This window comes from Mytilus trossulus, chromosome 8 (assembly GCF_036588685.1).
Source record: "Mytilus trossulus isolate FHL-02 chromosome 8, PNRI_Mtr1.1.1.hap1, whole genome shotgun sequence".
In the NCBI taxonomy this organism is placed as follows: domain Eukaryota; kingdom Metazoa; phylum Mollusca; class Bivalvia; order Mytilida; family Mytilidae; genus Mytilus; species Mytilus trossulus.
In genome coordinates this window covers 26,040,396-26,060,451 of record NC_086380.1, presented here as the reverse complement: position 1 = coordinate 26,060,451, position 20,056 = coordinate 26,040,396, and the positions used below count along the sequence as shown (strand labels likewise).

The 20,056-nt window shown below is 31.1% G+C and overlaps 1 protein-coding gene across 1 annotated transcript in view; it reads left to right on the top strand.

Annotated features, from left to right (window-relative positions):
• Positions 1 to 19,369, top strand: part of LOC134727511 (von Willebrand factor D and EGF domain-containing protein-like) — a 34,583-nt gene extending 15,214 nt beyond the window's left edge. Inside the window, exons 5-22 of the mRNA XM_063591892.1 lie at positions 1,691 to 1,948; positions 2,910 to 3,119; positions 4,214 to 4,375; positions 5,065 to 5,130; positions 5,459 to 5,733; positions 6,527 to 6,613; positions 8,662 to 9,045; positions 9,892 to 10,041; positions 10,418 to 10,636; positions 11,028 to 11,239; positions 11,836 to 12,232; positions 13,505 to 13,657; positions 14,127 to 14,313; positions 14,970 to 15,154; positions 16,157 to 16,405; positions 16,992 to 17,034; positions 18,665 to 18,773; positions 19,171 to 19,369. Coding sequence (XP_063447962.1) covers positions 1,691 to 1,948; positions 2,910 to 3,119; positions 4,214 to 4,375; positions 5,065 to 5,130; positions 5,459 to 5,733; positions 6,527 to 6,613; positions 8,662 to 9,045; positions 9,892 to 10,041; positions 10,418 to 10,636; positions 11,028 to 11,239; positions 11,836 to 12,232; positions 13,505 to 13,657; positions 14,127 to 14,313; positions 14,970 to 15,154; positions 16,157 to 16,405; positions 16,992 to 17,034; positions 18,665 to 18,773; positions 19,171 to 19,369 — 3,545 coding nt within the window. The remainder of the gene's footprint in view (positions 1 to 1,690; positions 1,949 to 2,909; positions 3,120 to 4,213; positions 4,376 to 5,064; positions 5,131 to 5,458; positions 5,734 to 6,526; positions 6,614 to 8,661; positions 9,046 to 9,891; positions 10,042 to 10,417; positions 10,637 to 11,027; positions 11,240 to 11,835; positions 12,233 to 13,504; positions 13,658 to 14,126; positions 14,314 to 14,969; positions 15,155 to 16,156; positions 16,406 to 16,991; positions 17,035 to 18,664; positions 18,774 to 19,170) is intronic.
• Positions 19,370 to 20,056: the final 687 nt, after the last annotated feature.

Here is a 20,056-nt window from a genome sequence, read left to right as displayed (position 1 = left end):
ATCATATGTGAGATGAATTTTAATATGATAGACTTTCATAAATAAAAAGCCAGATTTAACATATTCGTGTGTTACATTTTGAAAATCTTATTAAATCACACTGAATAGGTTGGTTGATTGTTGGTTGCTTGCTTAACGTCCAGTGGCAAATATTTCATGCATCTTCAGGACGATAAACGCTGAATAGGAAATCATACTGTTACCTACATGTATTTATACTCGTCCTTGTGCCAGTTCTTAACTGTTATAAATTTATGTATACTTTTACTCTATCAAATGATCAACTAATAATTAAGATAATCTTATATTCTATTGAATAACATTAACGTAACTCAGAAAAGGGTCAGGTGCGGAGGGTATATAATTATATGCTGATTATCTGTTAATAAAATGTGATGCTATTCAAAAGACAATCTTTCTGAATTTTTCATTCGATTTAATTAAAATTGTTAAAAAAAATAACCACTTTTCCGCGATAGAAGTGACATTACAAATAGAAAAAAAACATACTCCTCCCCCTTTTCCATAAACTAAGTGGTACAATCAATTACTTACAATGTGTCTTGTATTTGTCATACACCGTTATCGGATGGTTACAAGACATTTGTGTCTTACTTCATGCAGTTACAGTTATATTTTTATTGTGTATGGATAATATTTTTTAACAGGTTTATATCTAGATTAATTAGTGAGTTTTATTTCACATTCTTAATGAGCCGTAGGGCGTAGTAAAACCTGAACGCATTAGAAAGGAATATCCCACTTTAGTGTTGTCGGTAAAATAGGATACTAAATTTTGCAAATCTTTATAAAAATAATATTTGTTTGACGGTATATAAGTCAGATAATGCATATTTTAAGGTTTTTCTTGTCGAAGAACACACCTCGGGTTGTCAGGATTACTCAAAGAAATACCCCCTACGGTCGGTCTTTCATTTGATCAATCCTGACACCCCTCGGTGTGTTCTACGACAAGAAAAAATTTAAAATATGCATTATCTATAACATAGTAGTTTTTATTTTTGGACGGTGAAGTTCCTATATCAACGATTTATTGTATTTTTTACCCGAAATAGTTTAATAAGACTGTGTCTGTAGTTAAGTTTTGGATTTCAATAAGCGCAATATATGTTTTGCAAGTAAATTATCAAGACATTGGTTTCGTAACTACAAGCTTATTTTAGACCTTTATTTGATTCTTCATTGAAGAAAACATTCGGTTTTGAAATTTGGCTGAACAGAATACCATGAGGTTAACCGAGACCAGAAAATTAGATTCGATCTGGGTAAACTTATTCATTATTTAGTGAATCCTCTTTTAATGGATTTTTATATTTTTTTTTATACTGTGCTGGTAAAAAGTCAAACCACAAAAATACTGAACTCAGTGGAAAATTCAATCGGAAAGTCCATAATCACGTGGAAAAATAAAATGACAAACACGAATGAACAAGAACTGTCATAAAGCGATCATAAACGTATGTCGTGCACTTTTATAGCCAATTATATGGTATGGGGTTTTCTCATTGTTAAATGCCTTATTGTTGCCTGTTATTGCTTTAATGCACTTCATTTGAACTTGAGTGGATATTTGTCTCATTTAAAATCACAACACATGTACACCTCATGTCTAGACTGCTGATGAATTCCAGAAAGCTTTTAGTACATTCGTTAACACTAATTTTTGTAGATAAAAAAGACAGTACAGTATATTTCATTACTGATTATTACTACCTTGGATCTGCATCTTATGATGGTAATAATTTGAAAAAGAATGCGATAGATTTCTGGTACTATATGGACATGAGAATAGATATTTCCGATGAATATATTTTCTTATCGGATGGAATTTACATGTTTCAAGTCCTGAAAAACGGCAACTATTCTGATCAAATTATGTGGTTATCAGAGTATTATATATATGATATAAAAGTCTATGAAGATACGGGTAAGATACACTTAGGATTATTGAATGTTTTAGTTTAATTATTTTATGTCTTTATTTTACCGCTATTCAAAAGTCTTCATTCGATTGGGGGAAAAAATCCGAGTTACAAACCAAAAACAACCACAAGAGGATAAGAAAAGAACAACAGGAAGACTGAAGTGCATCAACAACAAACGCCAAAGTAAACAGAATCAAACTATTTGATAGCCACTGCTGCATTCATGACTTGGTACAAGGCTTTTTTTAAGGTTACATCTGGTTTAATGGCAAACGTCACCTCCCGCTTATATGGACATGTTTCAAAATATCGCTAAAATGATAACACGACTCGAATACAGCACACACATACGTTATGACACTCATTAAAAGGAAACGACAAGTAAGAAACCAATACTTAGGTCTTTATTTCTTGTTTGTGTGATAAGTGTATCATTGATACTCACGACAATAAGTGCATTCAAATGAGGCTTTCAACACCACCATGAAAGGCAATCAAAATGAAAGTCATACCAAAAGTTTACAAGGTGTTCCTTCATCGGTTATTTGTAAACAAAATAGAAGAAATTAAAAAACGTGAAACTGAATTGAAGATCTACTTTTAATTCAAAACCAGTTCCTTCGTATTCTACAATTGCTATTTTGCAATGAGTCTTTACTCGACTATGCAGAGAGATTTTTACCGATGAATAATAATATCTAGGAGAAATAAATATTATATAGTCACAAAATTGCAATTTCTGAGACTTTTTAATTCAGCATGATCCACATGTATCAAAGATTAATAAAACTAATTAAACGTATAGATAATCACTTCAAAATATCGTTATTTGATGAAAACTTCAAAATGTTCAGTTATCTTATGGAATATATTGATATAATAGACTTCCAAACCATACGGTTAAAACTTATCATCAAGAACACACTAGTGAACAGAAAATGATATATCAATTATTCTTTCAAGGCAGTAGAGATTGTAAGGAATATTCAGAAATATATGCCGCAGACAAACGATCAAAGGACTATCTTATTGATCAGGCAAGTGATCAAGTTATCAGTGATGAATATCTAAACGCTGGCTGGTACAGGCCTGTTAGTGCAAATGGCAATGAAATGCCCACTTCTCCTCCTGGCAAAATGCATTGTGGAACGATAAATCCAATTTGGCTCAATGGTATTTATCATATAACTTAATAGATTATTTACACTTGTAATGCTTATATCATATAATGTGTATCCTATTATAACACTCAGTGACACAATAAACATTAAAAAATATAAAGCTGCGTGTAAAAACAAATCATCTATGTTACCTTATGTTAAGTGTTTCAAAACATCTTGAATGCACAATTACTTTGAATGTGAAAGGTTAAAAAAGGATAGGTTGTACAGTGCGTACTTTACTTTCAAACCAACCCCATACAATCAAACAAATGTCATATAAGAAATGAGCGAGTCACCTGAAGATACGAAGCGGGTGTTAAAATTAATCGGGTTCAGGACCAATCCAATATATCCTATTATTATCCTTTGTTTGTATTTTACTTTCTATTGTGCATATATTTCGAGTATTTAGAGCTGGTAAACTCAGTATATGATAAATATTTCTGGTTATGGAATACATTCTTTTGCATCCACATAAGTAAAATCAAATTGAAAGTATTCTAAGTATTAAAAGAAAGAAAACTATAGGCTAGTGATATCTGATGAGGATTAGTCTAGATCTCATGACCATAACGGAAACACCTCCTCTAATATTTAAAACACAGACTTAATCTGGATTTTCATTTAAAAATACACACACACAATAATTATTCAGCAAACATGCAGATGCAAATTTCTTAACAAAATATGTAAATAAATGCTGAAAAAATATATTTCGTAACTAGGAACAGTTATGATACACATTGTAAATAGAAAATGAATTTAATTGCAAGGGATTTTAATAGGGTATACTGGATCGGGCCTGGACCAGATTGATTTTTTTAAACGTTGATGCATATCCACAATTGAAATGCTCGATTCAAAATTAATTACACTCATTACACCATATTATAGACTGTAACAGTAAATACTCTATTACAATTGCAAGTAATATATTCAAAATATACTCATTTCAAATTTAATAATTATTCTAAAGTAATTACAGTGTTAAACATATTAAAACAATATCTACCAAAAAAAGTTATTTTTTCAAATATAAACATGTTGTAAACATTTAATACGATGAAATAACAATGTACTTGTTCAAGTATAGATTCATTATAGGAACTCTTCCTACATTTGATGATGGTAACGTGAGCAGAAGAGCATGCATCCAAACAGAGAATCACATTTGTGAAGAGTCCATCGACATAGAAATAAGGAACTGTGGAGGATTTTATATTTATTATCTTCGGGAAACACCACCGAATTCATCTTTTTGCTTTGGTATGAAATAACTCATTTTAAGAAACAGATACTACAACTAGCAAATAAATATTTCCCAAAATGCATATCTTTATTTTTTTCATGGGGAACAGAATTAAAGGATTGAGGAAACTGTTCTTTAGGTAGAGAACGTTTCAATGAAAAAGGCGAATTTACTTTTTGTATTAATTTAACGTTTTTAGGTTGTTAAAGTTTTTAATTCGCATGCTGTTTATGTTTTTCATTTCCTATGCTAGATTTTGCGCTTTTCGTTTTTTTTTCATTTACATAATTGTTTATATAAAATAATTATATACTAAATCATGTTATTCAAGTTATTTACAACACAAATATTAGACATCTCTATAGTCTTATATAGATAAGCAATTCAAATGAGTAGTTTGAAAAGTTGCTTCTTAAGTTTTGTCGAATTCTTTGGCAATTTTACCCATTCAGACATCGTTGTTTGTAACACAAATTTGATCAACGTATGATTTTCGATTATCTCGGCAGATAATCCCCCAACTGAAAAATGCAATCTTAATCAGATATATGGATATAACGGATATCATTAAACAGTATGTTATTGTATACACACATAATATTGTTAAATACAAATATGTCTGTTAATAAAATTGAGAATGGAAATGGGGAATATGTAAAAGATACAACAACCCTACATTTACATAACATATACTAATTACTTTTAGGAAGTGGTGCAGTTATCTGTCCCGTTGGTACATCGTCAGAAACCGGGTTTTACCCTGGGTGTAGCTGTAAGTAAATTAGTCTGCATTTCATACTTAAACCTGTAAATGCACAAAACTGAATAAAATGGTATTCTCATTGCTGCAAGCAAAAAACAGAATATCAAAGTTATTTGAAAGACATCAAATATAATTAAAACAAAACACATAATGCTTTGGAAAAACAGCAATTGACAATAATGACAATTATATACCCAATATCATTACTCCATATTCTTGTTTACATGCCCACAAAGTTAACATCTAAATGTTACAAAATATATTGGATAGCAAAAGGATAATTTTTTTTTCATCAATTATTGGCAATTGTCCAGTATTTACTTTCTTCATATTGTAGCATCTTACCCAACGACACTTGTGACTGTTGCTGTACAGGCAGAACTGTTTTATGGTTCAAGTTTACCAATCCCAGGATACGATCCTACACCAAGTTTATTACCAGTATTCAGATGCAAGTTTGATGAAGAGGCAAATGGGACTTATATATACGACATCTACTGGTACATCAACGGATTTAAAATTACGTCGTATACTAACATTCCAATGAAAGATATAAACACCACTTTACTAAAACATACAGACTGGATAGAAAGCTATAAAATGAATATGGAGGTATGTTATACATAACAATTGTCATATTTTAACATGTATGATGCAGAAAAATGCGAAATTAAAAATTAAAAACACCATGCTAAAATTCATGCTTCAGCAGCAATTTTGTAGGTTAACTTATATCCGGAACACTTAAAGCTGAAAATAGTAAAGCCAATGATGTATGAGAACCAAAACAGTTTAAGATCAATGTCTTATAAATTTCATGCGTCCGAGGCGTTGTTGTTATTCGATACAAGGTGTTATTGTTCACATATATTTATACAGTTTTATCTTGACACATTTGATACATGTTTGTTCGTGATAATATGTCATTTAATATAATCTTGCAAACCATTTATCATGTATGAGGTTATAATAGAAGAAAAGTCGCAAAATAAATTCTGAAAACAATAGCCAATATACAAATACCTACATTACTGACCTATTTCCAGATAACAACATAATGTTTAATTTTATTTACACTTGTGACATGTTCAAACTTCTGTTCCATATATTGCTAGGAAATGTATATTTGGTGTTCAATTGTTACAAAAAAAAAAGTGTTTACTGCTAAGATGGAGATACGCTCGGGATCGAAACGTCTATGATCAGTATCATTACACATAACAAGCTCACGAATCAAACCAGTTTGAAAATGAAATCAAATAAAAACTTATTAAATGTAAATTTTTAAGGGAATAAAAAGTATAACATTTCTTTTTATAGCAGAATGAGAGAACTATATGACAACGAATATCAGCAGGCATGTTTATAGGGGTATTGAAAAAATTGAATTATATTTACATTGTAGGTTCAGTGTGCTATTAGAATGAGATATTTAGCTTATTCTGTTCCTGGACCATTACAGTACAGTGCAAATTTTAAGGCAGGGATATTTGTAAGTTAACCGTATCAACATATTGTTAAATTAAAAAAATGAAGTGAAGGTCAAATAGTTTAAAACATTATCTTATAGTCAATCTATTACTACTGTGAATTCATCAATATTCGTTCAAAACTAATTTCTTTGTTTTCGTGGGGATAGGCTAACCACGAATTAACCTGTTCAACTTATTACAAAAGTTTCAAAGAAATACATGCAGACTTTGTCAAAACCACGAAATTACATATCCATGAATTTGCACGTTTTCCTCAATCCACGAAAACTGGTATTCACGAAAATAAATTAATCCACAGTATTCAGAAACTATTTTAGATATTTAAGTACTGTGGATTGATTTATTTTCGTGGGTACCAATTTTCGTGGATTAAGAAAATCTTGCAAGTTCGTGGATATTTAATTTCGTGGTTTTGCCGAGTCTGTATATGTTCCGGACCATATGAGTATTTGGACCATACGCGTATGGTCATTACCATATGCGTATACTCATATGGTCCGACCATACGCGTATGGTCCGACCGTACGCGTATGGTCGGACCATATGAGTATATACTCGTTTGGTTATAAACGGGCCGGACCATATGAGTATTTGGTCCATATAAGTATATTTTTCGATAATATGCGTGAGAAAACTTTATAAAATAACAATGATTGCTACATTCAATTGTATTATTTACAATTCAGATAACATTAAATATTGGAGTCAAAGCTAGTTTTCTCACATCATCATGCGTAGGGTGACACTTACGTCAACACGGTACTATAGCTTTTCTTGAGTCCTTGGTCACTCCGATGTGTCTACGGCGAAAGCCCTCAGTATATCTCCAGTATCGCTCCAATATCGTAAAATAACTGAAGTACATCATATCACCAGATAACTTTAAATAATAAACTAGTGTCCTTGCCGGTGACGTCATTCATTTTTTTTTTAAACAAAACACGTATAAGTATAAAAAAAAATATGAATATTGCACTGCTAATGCTAATTGTATTATGTTTCAAAAGTACAAATGTAAACAATTTATTATACTCTCCATCCTGTCGGCTTTTATGTCCGGTTATAGTAAAACAGCTCATTAAAATATTTTGGAAGTTAACCTCCCAGGTCGACATTTTCCCATTCACTCGTAATAACATATCGTAATGAAAAAAAAATGTGTTTACAATAATTTTGACTAGTGATGAAATTTTCTGTGTGAAACTGCTTATTTTATTTTGTTATTCTTGTTATTACTAATTTTTAATGAAACAATGACCTTTGGTATTGTCTTTTTAATGACGTAACAACTAAAATGGTTATATAAAGAGGTAAGCATTTATGTACCTGTTAATTACCCCGACCATATGAGTATATACCCATATGGTCATGACCATACGCGTATTGTCCAAATACTAATATGGTCCGGAACATATATATAAACCTATATAAAAGTTTGTATTTGTTGAACATTTAATTTCGTGGTTCTGCTGTACCCACGAAATCCACAAAAATTGGTATCCAACGAATAATAATGAATCCACAGTATGTCGATGTGGTGCTAATATAGATAACAAGTTCTCAAAATTTAAAACATGGAGTGGATATATTTAAGATACGAAAGATAGTAGATTTTCAGAGCTATCTGTTCAACCCAAAAGATAAATAATATACGCTTTGTTTGTCTTTTTCAAGATGCCCTATTAATCTGCATATGACACATGCATGAATATTATTATTATTAATATAATTTGGCTATCAGAAAAGTTAACAATTATAGTCAGCGGATATGTATAAATTATATCATGATGTCAACATAGTAAATTGTATGATACCCCCAGCTTGGTTTTACTTATCGGATTGGAGAATTAAAATGTGAGGTCTTTCAAAGCTAGTAATTTTGTATTCTAAATCGACGTCAGAATAAAAATAACACATTCATTTACATTAGCTAAGTATATAAAATGATAAAATGGTTGGGTATACTACAGTTGATTAGTATAAAATTCCATTTTAAAATTCATTATATAATGTGAAGTATAAGTCCTTTGTTATTTTTAATTTTTAGCCAGAGAAATATGACTATACCGTTATTGAAGGCGAATCCATTACGATTTCGTTCAGGTCGACAGTTCCGGTTGGTTGCATTGCTTCGCATAAAACCCTAATGGCTCATTGTGATCAAAGTTTTTATGTGTTTCAACCAGGAAAGAATTCAAACGTTGGATCGTGTTCAAATAACATTGCCATAAAAGATATCATATTTAAAGCACAATTTTGCGGCATCAAATTTGGAGTCACCGACTGGCAAGAAGAGAAGAAATTGGAGGTATTTGGTTTTAGCGATGGTCTGTATAACAGTGGAGATAGATCAACATACATAAGGCTTTCCACTTCTGCTGTGTCAGCATTTAGTGAAATGTGGCAAAATGTACAAATTCCGGACATTAAGGTTTGTTTAAAGAAACAAATATAAATGCACAAATGACTTGTTGGTTTTATCTTTTAAGGGCTTTTAAAAAATTTTAAAACAAAAGTTGATTATTTCTCAATTCGTGAATAATAAAACACAATATATTTTGAATATTGATTCACTGCAATACATGTTACAATATTTTAATGACAATCAAAAGAAAATTGAGACACAGCTACTGTGGATTTCTTATCATTCGTAATATCTATTTTCGTGGATTTCATAGGACTGTTTAAAGTGGTACACTACAGGGAAATTGAAATTACTCTATAAAATCAGCTTAACGTTTAATTAAGTTGTATTGTGTATGAAATATTAGGCGTCCTATTATAAAAAAAAGTGTTGGTCAAACTGCTACATACCAATATTTTTTTCTCCGAGAAAGTGTGTTTCAATTTTTTTTTAAATTTTTATATCTGTATCAAAGGGTCAAGGTAATTGTTTTGTCAAAATTTTATGAAAATACAACGAGCATAATTAATTTTAGTCACGGTGTGTGGTACCACCGTAATAAGAATATTTAATTGATTCTAATTATACCATGATCGTAAGTTTGAAAGACTAGTGTCATAAGCATTTATGCGATGTTAAATTAAGTAACCCACGATGATCAATCAACCTAAGATAGAACACAACAAGCAAGCAATTATTAACCGAAGATATGAAGCGTTGACATATAATATGAAAATGGATCTTTAGACGGATGACATTCAAAACTGATAAGTCAAAGGAAAGCTGACAATGCTTTGACAAAAACAATTGAATATCAAAGACGGAACAATCTGGACACCAATAAGAACATCAAGTCTCATTGTTATACTTCAGGTTAAAGTTTTAGATAAAGATGCATCAATGACAAGCAGGCTTTGTCAATCAGTGAATGATCCTCATATTTCGACCTTTGATGGAAAGTATTATCACTTTATGGATATTGGTGAATTTGTTATGTACAGAAATGACAGAGGACCCTATTGGGTGAGAATAAAGACTTACAAGTTATAAGATTTAGACATTTAATAAAATAATACTTTAATAATGTGAAATTCTAAGAAAGGCATACAATGTAAAATACCTACCAATATTTTGATTGCACCATGTGTATCAGTGTGTTATTGCTGTGTTTTATAAATTTAAAGTATTTACAAAGTTAAGATTAGTTAATTGGAAAGTGTCGATCAAAAATCAAGATTACGGAAACCTATCGTGCCTTCGAGAATCGAAGGTTCTAATTTTCTAAACATTTATACTATAGATACATAGACATTTAACTTACTTTTGCCGATATCCACAATAAAAAAAAATAATGTTGCATCAAAAACTTCATCCTCTATTTTATTATTTTATTTTATAGGTACATGCGTTGTTGACCAACTGTGGATTTGGTTGGCAAGGATCTGCTTGTCACTGTGCGATAGCAATACGAAGTCGCAGTTCCCTGTTTGTAATCAGGACTTGTAAATCTATTTCGAGGACAAAAAAAGAACTACTAACAACACCAGTTACCAAATTAATAAGTTGCGATGACAACGACTTACTTATTGATTTTAATCAAGGACGAAACGAGTACAAGGTATATAATCAGTACTTCTGTATACAAAAATGTTTAATATAATAAAACAAAAAGGGACAAAAGGTACCAGAGGGACAGTAACACTCAGAGATAGAACATAAACTGAAAACGACATGGCTAAAATACCTGAAATACCAATTTGGCAAAGGACAATGCATAAGCATCTAACAGCACAAACTTCTCCGAGTACGAAATGACGAAAACCAAATGTTGCACAGAATAACTTCTAAACGCCATTATGTTATCTACTGCCGAAGGTCTTGACTATGGAGAGGCACATGCAAATGTTGAGGATATTAAATGTATATTACATCTTTATTATTCCCCTGTTATGTATCACATTGCATTCTATCACATACAATGAATATATGTTATGTTTTTTGTTATTTAGGTAACTTTACCAATCGGAACAGAAATCAAGATATCAGTATCGAGGTGGTCAGGATTTATCGGTACTGTCACAGTAAAACCTTCAATTTATGACATAAATGAAGCAAAAGGATTGTGCGGTGTTCCGAGTGTCACTAAAGATCCTTCAGATGATTATACCCATCGTTATAATGGACCAGTTAGTGATGATCAGGAATTTGCTAAATCATGGGGGTAATATATTTTGAAAAGATATAAACAAATCTCAAAGACCAATCCGAATCAATCTTTCGTGTCTTGATATTCATCCATGGCGTTGTACTCCGATTTTGACTTGTGAGTTTGTATTTCATCCTGGTGTCATTCCGGTGATATTCACAATTATTTTTATGAATATACTTGCATAAAACGCAACCTCCGTAAGTTCACCATTTGTACTTAATGAATTTATTCCAATTTCAGATTTTAGGTTTGTGTTTATTTTTTGTAATGAATTCATGAAATTCAGCCTATTGTGTTTTCTCAGTATATATTTCATGAATAAGTTTTTACTTTATTTTCCAGTTCAGAAGTGTTAGTTTAAAGGTTTTTAATCCTTTTTAGTCTTAAATAGTATCAGTAACTTGGATACTCTTGGTATCATCATTTGCATCGGTGATCTTATATTCTGAAGAAGAAGACAAATATAGTGGTCTTTCTCTTTCTATTTAATCCCAACCGATTTTTTTTATAAGACAACTGGAACATGTTAAGATATGTTATTTCTGTTAATATGCTTATGTAGAAGTATATAAATACTTCATATAAATATCAATGTTTATTACTTATAGAATAACATCAGAAATGACGAATGAACAATTGTTTGTTGATGAACCTGATTTTATCAACGATGACTTGATTCTGAACATTCCGAACAATCCAGCAAGTATAAATAACTCTACAACATTTTGTACATGTGAGGATCAGGCTGGTAGTACGGATTCACTTGATGATTTCAACACCCTCCAATGTAACTTGACGGAAAGCACTGAATTTTGCTCAAGTTCTCAACAGTCTGGAAATCAGATCAACTCTTATTCTACTTCCTGTACCATATCTAAACGTAAAAGGCGTTCTTTAGATCACTCTAGAGTTGTTCGGCGAAGCACTACTGATGCAGATGACAGTGATGATGTAACTGAGTCTCAACCTCTTATCTTTGATGAGGACATCAACAGTACAGATGTGGTAATGCACACTTGTGCTACCTTTTGAATTTTTTTTAGCATACATTAATACATCACTCTGTCGAAATCTCTTTTGGTAAACTAGAATTGTCCATTTTTAAATTTTAAATTGTTAAGAAACTAAGGTTTCAACTCCGTAAGGCAAAGTTGGCTTTAGATGAATTTGGCTATTTATTTTAAGGTATTGTTGACGTACGCGTATAGCTCGTCAACGGTTTCGTTACTTGTACATCTTTGGATTTCAAATGTTTGGCATTGAGCGTTCCTGATGATTGCAAATCCAGAAAAGCGCTTCTCACGCAATTTATTATTCAATGTATTGTTTTCAATTTTTACATCACTTGGTCGATACGTTTGCTGGTGGACTATCAGTCTTTGAGGGTATCATCAGCTCAGAAGTCAGTATTTCGGAACTGACACAATTTAACAATCTTTACTCAAATTGTACGTTTTTAAATTCGAAATTATTAAGAAACAAAGGTTTCAATTCCCTCAGGCAAAGTTGACTTTATATGAATTTGGCTATATATTTTAGGTATTTTTAACGTATAGCTCTTCAACTGTTTCAGTACTTATACATCTTCGGATTTCAAATGTTTGGCTGTTAGCATTCCTGATGAAGAGAAATCCAGAAAAGTGCTTCGGACGCAATCAATTATTAAACGTGTTGTTTTCAATTTTTAACATTAAGTTTACACCAACATGTAAAAGTTGATCATTATACTCTTACTGAAACATGTGAGACATCTGTTTTTATTTCGTCCTTTCTCTCTGAATTTCAACAATGTGAGATGAAGTGGTTGAACCCCAAGGTTTTTGGTACGGTATAAGATGTTCATGATGTTCGATTTGTTTTGAATTATTGAATAATGGTTCTGTTCATTCCTTCAATTTCTTTCTTCTTATTTTTTATATGATCTTGACAGTTCCTTGTCGGTTAAATACATGTTGTTGCTGTCCCCTGATATCTTTAAATTTGTTTAACACTTCAAAATGAGGTTATTTACAACAGATAATGACGTATAAGGTTGTTTATGCAAGTGTTTTAAGCTTCATGACTTTGATATATCTAATGTTATACTTTGTGTCTTCTTTTTGTTTTATAATTTTCCCCAAAAAAATAGCATTGGAGAACCATTGTGTATGAATGATTTAGGAATGTTGTATGTTGTAAATGGTTTTCGTGCAGGTTGAACTCTTATATAAGTAGTAACAACCGTCTTAAGCAGCAGAAAAAGTTAATGAAATTTATGGCTGAACTTCTTTTTTGTAGTTTTCTCAAACCTTTAGAAACGGATGGACAGCAGAAACAGCGTACCAAACATGCAAAGAGGCTTTGACTACAGCAATTCCATCTGATGTTTACAGCGATGTTGTTGAGGTTGATGTAGAAAATTTCATACAGTCATGTGTGTCAGATATTGAAGTAGGTCTTATATCATAATTACTTCAAAATTAACTTACAAGTAATGTAAACAACTTTCATTATTCACATAAACGACACTGCAGCAGACGAACCCCACTTGAATCAGAATTTTAATTTAACATTAATTTATTTGGAATGTAACTATAATTTTATGTACAATTGACAATTTGACTAATGTCAAACGTTGTTGTGTGTAAATTCTGTCTCTTCCAAAAAAATAGAGTTAGAATTGGTTTTAATTTTTACATGTTTCGCAATTAGTATCAAGAATAATATTTTAAATCTAATAAGGTTAAATTGTAATATGGGTAAGATTAGTATTGAATTTTTTGGATAATGAATGTTTTGAAACATTCTATAGTTTGAGCTGAAATTGGAACAAACCCTTATATAATTAATAGGAAATTGATTTTATTATATATTTAGTCTATGATTCGCGGTAATGTCCAGTATTATCATTACATTATAGGTAACTGGGGACAAGTCCTTCTTAGCGGATACTATCAATGCCATGGCAACAAATATCATGACGGAAATCTCCAGAAATGAATCACTTTTCATTGTGAACACCACTGATGGATCACAGACAATTCTTGAGCAAATTACAAGCAAATTATGTATAAACAACTGTAGTAATAACGGCGTCTGTGTTTCAGGTATATATCTTTTAAAAAAATATTTGGTAAAATCTGTAATAAAACGTTGTCTGTGTAAATATGTAAATGTTTAACAAATTATTCCGATCATCTTTTATTCGATAACTAAAAATATAAGTCAAAGGAAAAATAACACCACATTCAAAATCGGATCACCTTTGAAGTTAAATGTTGATTATGGTAGATTACTTAGATATTTTGTATGAAGTATTTGGTTTCAAATATCAATTTGTAGCAATTTTCAAAAGCGGGGTTGTATATTAAAAAAATAATAAATTACTTCCTGGTTACGAAAAAAACATTCAATAAATACGTATACAAAAAAAAATATTATTGACAACACGACTTTTTGATCAAATTAAGTAAGAAAAGTCGCTTTTCTCACGATGATGCGGTAAAACATTTCTTTTTTGAACTGTTTTGTATATCCATGAAGTTGATCCGTGCATTTAAACCTTGCAGTTCTTTTCATTTGTCATAAATTCTTGATTTTCATGATGTGTGCCTAAAATTTTAGATATATCATGAGTAGTTGTAGATTGCATTTGTTATTGTGAGGATAGGAAGTATATTTATTTTTAGTATTTTCGTAGTCAGGGAGCCTTGTAACAACCATATTCCTAAAATAAATGATATGAAGTCCGTAATTTCTTTAGGTCAGTGTGAGTGTTCAAATCAATATATTGGTGATGACTGTTCCAAAGACATTTCAACACCACCTGTTAACATAAGTCTGCCAGCTGAAGGTTTATGTACTACAACAACACGTTCATGCAAAAAGACTAATATCTATGGTGATTTTTTGTCAATGGAAGTCTGGTATAAGATCCGATATTTTAAGGTACTTCGTCAAATAATATCTGTGTGTTAAAACGTTTTCTCTCATTCTTAAAGTATGTATACTTTTTGAGACCCACTAGTATTTTAATATTCACAAAATGCTAGAGAACCTTACAGTCCTTCATATGTTGACAATCAATTATTGAGTTTTGACGATGCAAACCCGCGCAGCCTAGCAATAACTTAATAAATGTAAAATTAGTATCTTAAATGTTAGAATAGTCAATCACATGTGCCTTTCCATGAGCCATGAGCCTATCATTTAAATATGAATGAGAAATTGTCAACTTGAATTTTGAAAACTCGTCAACAAATCTTACTCTGAATTGTATAGCTTTATATCGTTCCAGTAACTAAAGAACTGAAGAAACACAATGGAGGTGTTGTCCTGTTCATGCTTTTCATTGACAACTAATAATTATTAAGGTGTAAAACCACCAGTGAGTTTCCCCTATTAATCTTTGTTAAATTTGCCCTTTAAAAAAATAGTGCAGAATGTATCTTTGTTTCAAATAAATAAATATTTGGCTTGAGTAAAGTTTTACCCTGTTCAGTACTTTAAAAACAAATCACATAACATTTAATTCCATTTTAAAAAAAACATTACTAGACTTTAACCATTCAAATTTCTCTCCATATTTAACCTATGTTCAAGCAGCTTTGGTAACCATGCAACATCAAGTTTCCACAACATTCTATAACACCCCCCCCCCCTCAAAAAAAAAAATAATAGATAAATAAATAAAAAAAAAGAAATTATGGTGCTTTGAAATATACAAGACATATGTTTATGACACAAAAATATTTTATTACAATAAAATGTAGAATTAACTGTCAAATTTAAGGGAATATTTTTTTCGATCTATTTCCGTATATAACCTGGTGTGACGTTCCATGATTTGGTGGAATTACACATAAAATGTATAATACATTAACAAACTCGGTACCTTTGAAATATTGTATGTTTATGTAGTAGTAATATATGTTATATATTCAATTTCAGGTAGTTGATAATTCAAAATTGTACTCATCAAATTGGGAGATTTACAAGGCTCAGTACAGAAATATGTTTATGGTAACTGTCGACCTTGGTGTATCAAGAAAAACTCGTTCAGCCTCGGGACCTTCGATGGCAGAAGGATATGAGATTACACTGTCGAACGACGGAACTAATTTCGGGGAGGAAGTTTCCATACTTATTTATGACGAAGGATGTGTTTCATGCAACAGCTCGATGAGTTGCGTTCCATTGGTAACTATGCAACTATCCTAATATATAAACAAATAAAAATGTCACACATAAAACATAATAATACCAAATTTGATAAGGCAGCAATTTTCAACAATTATAATGTATAGTTGCTTTACAACATACTGTTCAATATATTTTAATGTGTTTTGATAATCCGTGTTTAATTTGCTGGAATCGTTTTCTTGTTTCAAACATATTCTGAGTCATTTCAGTTTGTTTATTTCATATAAAAAAAATCTGACGCAACTTATTGAAGTCTTTTTTAAAAGCTCCTTTCTCTCAAAATGCTACCACCATTTTCTTAAAATACATATTTTGTTAATTAACTCTTGAATCTGATTTTAATTTGCAGTTAACCGATTATATATTTGTCAGTATACTAGTATACAAAAGGCATGACATAAAACGGTCAAATTATTTTGTCTTGTTATTTATACTTTGATGTGTATATCTCTAATAAATAGTCATTCAACTGCAGCAGTTTGCATACATTGCACATGTATATACATTGAAATATGTGTTATGTGATTAATGGAGTGAATATGAAAGTTTGAAATTGATCAAATTTATTTAATATGTATTTCAGGAAGGTTGCGAATCTTCAAAAGACACTGCAGAAAATGACGAAGGTAGCAAAAAAATTAGATAAGTAAAGACAAGTCATTGAGACATCCACAAAAGACCAAAATGACACAGACATTAACAACTATAGGTCACCGTATGGCCTTCAATAATGAGCAAAACCCATACCGCACAGTCAGCTATAACAGGCCCCGATAAAACATTGTAAAACAATTCAAACGAGAAAACTAACAGCCTTTTTTATGTAAAAAAAGTGAACGAAAAACAAATATGTAACACATAAACAAACGACAACCACTGAGTTACAGGCTCCTGACTTGGGACAGGCACATACATAAATAATTTGGCGGGGTTAAACATGTAAGCGGGATTCCAAGCTTCCTCCTAACCTGGGACAGTGGTATAACAATACAACATAAGAACGAACTTTAAAAATCAGTTGAAAAGGCTTACCTCATCCGATGGACAAAAATACAAGTGAACTTGGCCAGGTACTTATACATCCCGACACAAAAATACAAAACGAACAGATCTGAGAGTACTCGTAGTTATCTGACAGCTAGTTCAAAGCCACTAACAACTAATAAAAAAATCATGCAGCTAAGACTAAACTATCAATCCGTACACATCCAACATCCAATGTTTTTAGTGTAAAGACGTCATTAACAGCAAGAGAAAAACATGACCTTGTGCAATGCCAAGTTACAGGTATCGACAGATTGTAGATTCGTGAATACGGATATGTATGTATAACATACTAGTAATATTTAGTAAGCTTTTAATTTACTGAAAACAAAATCAATATTTACACCAATAAAAACAATATTCAATGATCTTATTACAGTGTTGAATAGGTAACCTTTAATAATAAGTTTATGTAAAGGAGTGACAAATTTACATGGATCATTTCTAAATTTCCGGGTACGGTTAACATCATTTCCGTAAAAATGAGGATGTGCTATCCCGTTTGAAATAAGTTTTCTACAGGTACAACCAAACTTCAAAACCAAATCTTTATATCTATGGGCAAATTTAATCATTTTAAGTTATTTATTGTACCGATATCCCTGGTTTAATAATTTACCAGTAGTAGAATGCATTCGTTAAAATAAAAAACGTTAAAACAGACACGGGTATAGCGAACAAGTTGTGAAATACAAACACCGTAAGATGGTGTCAAAGGAACATCACCATCCAAAAATGGAAAATTAACAATAGGGAACGACAAATCGTCTCTTTTGTCAAAAATTTTAGTGTGGAGTTTCCCGTTTAAAAGCGAAATATCAAAATCCAGGAAAGGACAGTTACTACCAAATAAATTTGATTTAATTTAAAGTAATTATATTCTTTGGGGTAAATTTCAGCAGTATGTTGAGAAAATTCTTCATTATTAAACGAAAAAAGTATATATGAGCAACATTTAAATAAACTAGCTACTGAACGATGAAAATACAGTACATAAAAACTAGCCGTAGACATCTGTAATACATATGTGTTTGCAATATTTTAAGATGTTTATTTCCCTAAATAATTAACTCAACTCACTTCATCTTCTAGGGTTTATAACCACCAAAAGGTATTAAACATAAATTATAAGTTATAACTAAACAGATGATTTGATAATGGATTATAAACACTATAAAAAGCTTGAAGTTGATTAACTCTTTATCATTTAAGATAGTACCACGACCATTAAAGCAGTAGCATCATCGTGTGGTGTGATTGGTGTGGCAGTGTGCGTGTTAGCTTTACTATTCTACTTAAAACATAAACACACTGGAGAAAAGTAAGTGTTGTTTACATTTATATATTTATCTCACATACATTCTGACTGACAATTCGAACGTGTGTGTGGTAGTTTGTTATTACACTCAATTGTTACTTTTGTTGATGTCTTTAAAAAATATTCAATTTAAACCTATGTTATGTATAATATTATATCCTTCATAATTCATTAATATTCAGCAAACTGTTCCCTATTCAATTAAACGAATTATATGGCTTTAAAGAAAAAACGATATCGTAGGGTCTGCAAATAAAACAACATATTGATTACAGTATTGGGAAACTCATTTAAATTTATTTTTTGTCATAAATAGTTCTGTTAAAATGTAAAAAAAAAAAAAAATTGTAGCTTTATACCTTAATTTTCACATTACCGTATGAAATAATTCTTTGTACAGGTCAAAAGTTGGTGTATACTCTGGCTGTCAACATGAAAATGGTAAAAATATGGACAATGAGATGTTGTCCAATAGGACCGAACCATTTAGAGAAAATACCATAAGCGATCTTGATGTTCACTTTGAAGATGGCAAAGAAGCATCACTGAGCAATTTTGAGAATCAGCTACCTCCACAAAACCATTTCCAGAACAATTGATGATTTTGCAACAACAACAAACTTACAATCTGACTTAATTATTACTAATGAAATGCTGTTTTTTGTATGATTATTTTTCTTTTGAAACGTTGACACAAATATCTCAAATAATGTTCTAACATAAAATTTCTATAAATATAGTTATGGTTAAGTCGATTCCTTTTCACATTAATCATGTTAATGTACTATAGGTTGCATTTCTGTAAATATTGACAATCAATTCCCGTAGGAACTCCTTTTACGGCTAAAACTGTACCACTTTTACTAAGAAGTTTTCGAAAACAATTTATCCTAGAATTGAAAGTGTGCGGCATATTTTCAACGTTTATTTGCCCTGAATCTTTCAGAATTTAAACTAACACAAATTTTCTTAACTACCCCTACCTCGAATGAAGGGTAAACACAGATTTCAATGTAAACAATATGCACATGTATATTCTTTGGTAACATCCCCAAGTTATGTCTTTATGAGATGGACCACATAGAGCATAACTGGGAACCAGTATGTAAACAAAATCAATTTTCTATGAATATTCTAGATCTCCCCAAAAGAGACGTCGTTTGAGAAACAGCTGTTTTTACAAAGTGCAACCTATAATATAACTGTTTTTTTTTCACCGGTTTAACACTGTTAACCTGTAAACCTTATTGTTTGAGGATGCCCTCGATTGAAAACTTTTAATTTCG